This window comes from Fukomys damarensis, unplaced genomic scaffold (assembly GCF_012274545.1).
Source record: "Fukomys damarensis isolate Sample0158 unplaced genomic scaffold, DMR_v1.0_HiC HiC_scaffold_23, whole genome shotgun sequence".
Lineage (NCBI taxonomy): Eukaryota > Metazoa > Chordata > Mammalia > Rodentia > Bathyergidae > Fukomys > Fukomys damarensis.
This window is the reverse complement of record NW_022900935.1, coordinates 7,684,049-7,690,270: the sequence shown is the minus strand read 5'-3', so window position 1 is coordinate 7,690,270 and position 6,222 is coordinate 7,684,049. Positions and strand designations below refer to the sequence as shown.

Below are 6,222 nucleotides of genomic sequence, written 5' to 3'. Positions count from 1 at the left end.
CGCGGAGGGCAGACTCAGAGCCGAGCACCCGGCGGCGCGGCGGCCGAGAACTTGGCAGCCTGCGCTCTCCATGAAGCGGCCCAGGGAGCAGAGTAGCTCGGACGGTGAGTCCGACGGAGCCATCGACTTGGGCAGCGAAGGCGACCTGAGGTAAGGCCAGGGTGGGGGGCGCCACGACCAGTTCCCGAGCAGGAGCTGTCCCCTGGGTTTGGCCTGTGAATGGGACAGGTGCTGCACAGCTGGCAGGTGTCAGTGGATGTGCGCGGGCGTGTGCAGCGTGTGGTGTTGCACAAGCGCGGGCAATCCCTGGATGCGCTCGGCTGTTCCGTGTTCCGGATGTTGAGATGGAGGTAGAGTTCAGCTCTGGGGTCTGACTGCCAGGTGGGGATGGTCTGTTCACGCCCCTCACACACACACACACACACAAACACACACACACACACCACCACTGGCGCATTTTCCTGAAGACTTTAGCGAACCTCCATAGGTTGTTGGTGCCACACTCCCTGCCCAGAATCTGCTCACGGTGCAGAAAAGCCACACTTTCCCTATTTCACCCTAGTTCAGGTGCAGTCTTCATGTAGTCCACAAAACACAGGAAGGGAAATCTCTCCTCTTTTGAGCAAATTGGACTTTGGAAGTTGGGTTTGGGTAATGAGGTCAACACTGTCTGACTTGTAAGGCCTGGACTCCAATTCCAGAGATCTGACTTCCAAAACAACTTTGCTGCCAGTGGTCCTTCAGTTCTTGCCTTCAGACCTGTAGAATAAACTGAGCTAGTACACTTCTACCACCCGCCTCCTCCTGCCGGGTCTGTGAACGCTAAGCTTCAGTTTCCTCATCTGCAAAATGGGTGTAAGGAATATAACTGACTCAAGGGCTCAGCAAATGCTTTAAGAGTGGCAGGGACTGACTGGATTCTGCAGGAATGGGTTCCAGCTCCCCCTCTGCCACCAAGTCCCCACATAGCCACCTTTCTCTCCTTCTTTCCTTTTCTTCTCTTCTTCCTCCTTCTCCTTTCTGCTGCTGGGTACGAACCCCAAGGCCTCACACATACTAGCCAAGCACTCCACCACTGTGTAGCCTTGAGCCACCGGTTTTTCTGAGTCTCTCCTCTTATGAGTAAAATGTAAGAGGAGGGGTGTGGGAAGGGGAGAGTTTCCTCGCCTCTCTTGCTCATTCAAATCTAGCTCTCCAGAACAGAACTGGCAGGGGATTTAGTTCATTCTTAGGGCACTTTATGATTTCAGTGGTCTCCAGTTTTCTGAAATCAGGTGATCCTGGCTCAATCACAAATCTTGGTGGGGATATAGCTCAGTGGTAGAGTGTTTCCCAAGCATGTGCAAGGCATGCACAGGGCTCTGGTTTTGATCCCCAGCACCATAAATGAATAAATTCAAAGTAAAATGTCACTGACTACCAATTATTTGTAGCTTGTGATAGGGAGTCGGGCAACACACATTCCTTTTACACCTTGGACATTAGGTTTTAGGTGTATAGTATAATGTCCTATGACCAGATAAACCTTTTTAAAATTGTTTAGCAGAATCTGCTATTTAGAGAAAGAAGTCTCTGAGCCTACGTCTACTAGCAGGGGAAGGACCCAGCACCACATGGTGGTGTAGAGGCCCTCAAATTCAATGTCATCTGGTCCTCATGTATCAAAGGCACAAAATCAATGCCAGAGGACAAAGCTGATCAGAGCTGAATTTTTTGTTTTGTTTTGTTTTGTTTTTTGTTGTTTGAGACAGGGTCTCACTATGTAGTTGAGACTAATCTGGAACTCACTATGGAGCCCAGGCTGGTCTCGAACTCACAGCAAATCTCTTGCCTCAGCCTCCCGAGTGCTGGGATTACAGGCATGCGCCACCACACCCCGCTGAGCTGACTTTTGTCCTCTGTGGGTTTGCAACCTGGGCAGTGACTGCCAGGTCACACAAAGACTGGATAGACTAGAAAGAGAGCCAGACCAGGCTGTGAGGGCACCTGCATGGGAAGAGGCCACTCACAACCATATACGGTAGTGAGGGTTTCTTGAAGGTGTCACCATTAGGGGTAAGACATAAAGGGTCAGTGGACAGTTTTTTCCTCTACAGCATTTTGCTGTTTTAAGCCAGAGCACATTTTTAGAGACTGTTCATAGAAGAGCACACCCCTCAGAGGAGGGAAAGCAGTTGGACATCTGGCAGAGGCTGACTTATAGATGCCTCTTTGTAGCACTCCCCAAAGGGCCCTCCCCCCGGCAGACATAAATGCTTCAATTCAGGGGCTGCGGAACCGTGCCTGCTGTGGCCCAGACCCTGAGATGGCATCAGGGCCCAGATGTATCCTGCTAGGCCTCTGCCCTCAGGGAACTCCCAGGGAAGAAGAGCTTTATGCACAAAGAAAGCCACATAAACAGTGACAGGGGCCGCAGGGCTGGGGCAGCCAGCCACCTCCGGGTCAGAGGCAGGGCACAAATGCCCCACACTCAGAGACATGAGAGCAAGAGCAGGCCGTGTTCCGTTGCCACTGCGGACATCTGTTTGGTGCTAGCATCTTGCCCCATCTGTGAGAATCACCCACAGAGCTCCTGTCTGAATCTGGGCTCTGATACATGTTGGGTCCAAATAGCGTACAGCTTCTCCTTTAACTGTCTGCAAACCCTAACCCTAACCCTAACCTTAATCCTAACCCTAACCCTAAAGAGCGCTGGTCACATGCCAGATTCCGGGGCAGGGTCTGGGTGTTTACCACATGCTTTAAGGCACATGTTGGCCTTTGAAGTCAGATGCAAGTTTGGCTCTCTCCAATTTGTGCGAGCAACTTTATACCTCTTTCTGGGCCTCGGTTTCCTTTCCTACAAAATGGAAATATAAATACCTGCCTCCCAGGGTGAGATTTTGATGTCATTTGTACATAAAGCATAGATCTCCTTCTGTTGGTCCAGGGGAATTTCCATGTGCTGCTTTCTCAGGAGTGGTCGGAGGGACATTCAAGCTGGTCTGAGCAGCAGGGTCTAATGAAACGCCTAGAAATCTGAAGACTGGACTTACTGGGAACATTCTTAACTCTTTGTATTTGTCACCCTACCTATAAAATGATTATTGCCAGGGATTTAGCTCACTGGTTCTGCCGCCTGCCTTGCAAGTGCAAGGTCCCAAGTTCGATCCCTAGTACTGAAAAAGAAAAAAAAAAAGATTATTTTTCCTAAAAATGAAATGGCCCAAATAATACCTTACTGGCCCATATACAATGAATGGGACAAATGGATGTAGAGGGACTCTCTGAAACCAAAAGTACTGGCTATGAGATACGAATGATGGAATCAAGAATGTTTGGGGTGCGTTGGCGAGAGCACTGGCAATAGAAAAGGCAGTAGCTGCAGCTCTACATCCGGATTCTCTTCTCATTTGGCCTGCGGGAGATCCCTTCCCAACTCTGAATGTTCTCATTTGGCAAATGGGCTCCATGCCCTCCGAGATCTGTTCATTTGAAGCATTTGGATTCTGCCCTTGGTTAATACAAAGAGAGTAGGGTCAAGCCAGGCTTGGCGGTGCACACCTGTAATCCCAGCACTTGGAAGGCTGAGGCAGGAGGATCGCTGTGAGATCAAGACCAGCCTGGGCTACACTGTGAGTTCCAGGGCAGTCTGCACTACACAGTGAGACCCTGTCTCAAAAACAAAAACAAGCTGGGGATTTAGCTCATTGGTTCTCTCACCTGCCTCACAAGCACAAGGACCCGAATTCCATCCCCGGTACCCCCAAAAAACAAAAAACAAACAACAAAATAACAACAACAACAACAAAAATGAGTAGGGTCATTGGCCAAGGCTCAGTGGGGGAGTTCCCAGGTAGAATCAGCACTGGAGGTGTTCAGGACTGGCAGCCAGACCACATGGAAAACCATCTCACCCTCAGAGACTGCCCTGAAATTCTGGTTAGGGGCCTGAAAGAGGCCAGTGGAGCAGGTCTTGGGTCACTGTTTCCTTTGGGGTCCATGAAAATCTGCCTTATTTTCAGACCGTCAGGGGAGAGGCTCCTACCCCCTCCTCAAGTGGTCAGGGCCAGATCACAGGCTGGAGTGAGTGCTGGCCAGGAGCTTTGAGGAGGAGAAGACTGGAGGAGTATTCAGACAGGCAGGAAGTGGGACTTAGGAAGGAAAACAATGCTGAATTGGGAGCCAGAAGACATGGATTCTCATGCTGGCTTTGCTCCTCAGCAGCTGCATGGGCTGGGCAAGCTGAATTAGCTCCCTGAGGCTCAGCACCCTCATCTGTGAAATGGGACCTTCATGAGGCTCAAAGGTGAGAAACACTTGTAGTGGTACCAAGAGAATAGAGTGAGATTTTCCGGTGAGATATAAGAGAGAGGTAGAAGCTGCTGCAGAGAAAAACTGGCCAGAAGAAGGAATAACAGCTGCCTAGCCCTGGAATGGGTGCATCAGCCTCCGAAAGATGGTCCCTGGGGAGGGATCTGGCTAACAGCAGTGACGCACAAACAGATAACCCAATACCCAGAGAGGAGCCTTATCCAGCAATGAGAAACAAAGGCCGCGTTTCTTAGCGTGCCTTGGCTCTTGGGGCTGGTCCCCAGCGAATTGGGGAAGCTTTGTAAACAAGCTGCCCTACAGATCTCAGGATCTGGCCGTCTGAGCTCTGGACCTAGCTGGCTGGGCCTTGCCTCCTGGGAGCTTTCCCAGGTTTTTTTTTTTTTTTGCCAGATCTCCTTGTCCAGATGTTTAGGTTGAAGATACCCCTTTCCAGATGTGGCCAGACAAAGCCAGGGCACAGCAGTAGGATCCAACAAATGCAATCTGGTCTCTCCTACACCCTTCTCTCTTTGAGGTGTTGATGAAAACGACCCAACCTCACATGCCAAGAACACACTCACCCTCCTAGTCCACAAAGGCCTGGAACGTAGATTTGATGTTTGAATCTGTGTTCTTCAGTGATGCAAAGACAAGGGCAGCAGGAGGATGCTCTTCCATGGTTCTGCCATGCTCCAGGCACTTGCTGAGGCCGGGGACTACAACAGTGAATGAAACTGATGTGGTTCATGGCCTCATGGGGCCTATGGATGTGTGGGAGAGATAGACATTAATCGAATAACCATATTTGGCGTAAATGCAGTGAACGCAAAAGGCTAGGAGTCTCGAGCAGAGGACATCTAGTAGGAAGGTAGAGGTCAGAAAAGGATCCCAAAGGAGGGGACATCGGCGTTGAGATCTGAGGGGAGAGGGAAGCAGTAGCAGCGTGTGGAACTGCAGGCAGGGGGTGATACACACAGGTTGGAGCTTGCAGAGCAAGCCAGACTTGGGTCTGAGAGGGGGTGGGCCAGCTGGTCCACCTGATGGATGGTGGCCTGAACACCCTGGGAAGACCCTGAGGAGGTTTAAGAATGACCAGATCAGGTTTGCATTTAAATGACCATTGCCTGCAGAGAGACCCAACAAGAGGCCGTTGCAGCCTTCTAGGTGAGAGATGGCAGAACTGTGGTCCTGAGAGGGGTTATGGACACAGAGAGGACAGACGTGAGATGTATTTTAGACATGAGAAGTTTTTTGGTTTTTTGTTTTGTTTTTTTTTTTTGAGACAGGGTCTCAGTATGTAGTTGAGACTGACCTGGAACTCACTACGTAGCCCAGGCTGGTCTCGAACTTACAGGGATCCTCCTGCCTCAGCCTCCCAAGTGCTGGGATTACAGGCGTGGGCCACCATGCCCGGCACGATAAGTATTTTAGACATGGCAGGGTTTTGATGTGTGAGTGAGGACAGAGGAAGAATCAAAGACAGTGCCAGGGTTCTGAAGTGGGGAATCCAGGGCACCAAGGAGCCGGTATGGGGTTAAACGCAAGGCCATGAGTTCCTGTTCAGATGCTTGCCCTCTAGCATCCAAAATGGCAGGGGAAGCATCTTGTCCAAAGCGGTGGAGCTGAGCACCGGAAAGGCGGGGACCCCGGGGCTGAATGGGGTTTCTCAAAGTCTGGGCCCAAGAACGATGCCTTAGGGCTGCCTGACGAACCTCTCCATTGTGAGGGAGCCTTTGGAACAAACACCCCTTGAGAGGTCCAGCAGTTGGGCTGGAGATTGTTTTGGTCAAAGTCTGGGCAGTAAACCCTCTCCTCCGTAGCGGGGCTACTGGGTGGGAGCTAACATCCATCTTGCTGCCAGGGATGCAGAGACAGGCCCGGGTGGGAGCGAGGCCGAGGTTACGGGCCGGGACTTCTGGGAGGCCGGAG

General features: G+C 51.1%; 1 protein-coding gene across 2 annotated transcripts in view; it reads left to right on the top strand.

The window, feature by feature from the left end:
• The first annotated feature begins 6 nt into the window (after positions 1-6).
• Heyl (hes related family bHLH transcription factor with YRPW motif like) overlaps positions 7-6,222 on the top strand; it is a 17,149-nt gene continuing 10,933 nt past the window's right edge. The window contains exon 1 of one of the 2 annotated variants that reach the window (XM_010625885.2): positions 7-150. In XM_010625885.2, the coding sequence (XP_010624187.1) occupies positions 71-150 (80 nt within the window). In that variant the 5' untranslated portion in view covers positions 7-70. Of the gene's footprint in view, positions 151-4,263; positions 4,289-6,222 lie in introns of those variants that run through there. The other variant, XM_010625888.3, reaches the window with a different exon arrangement.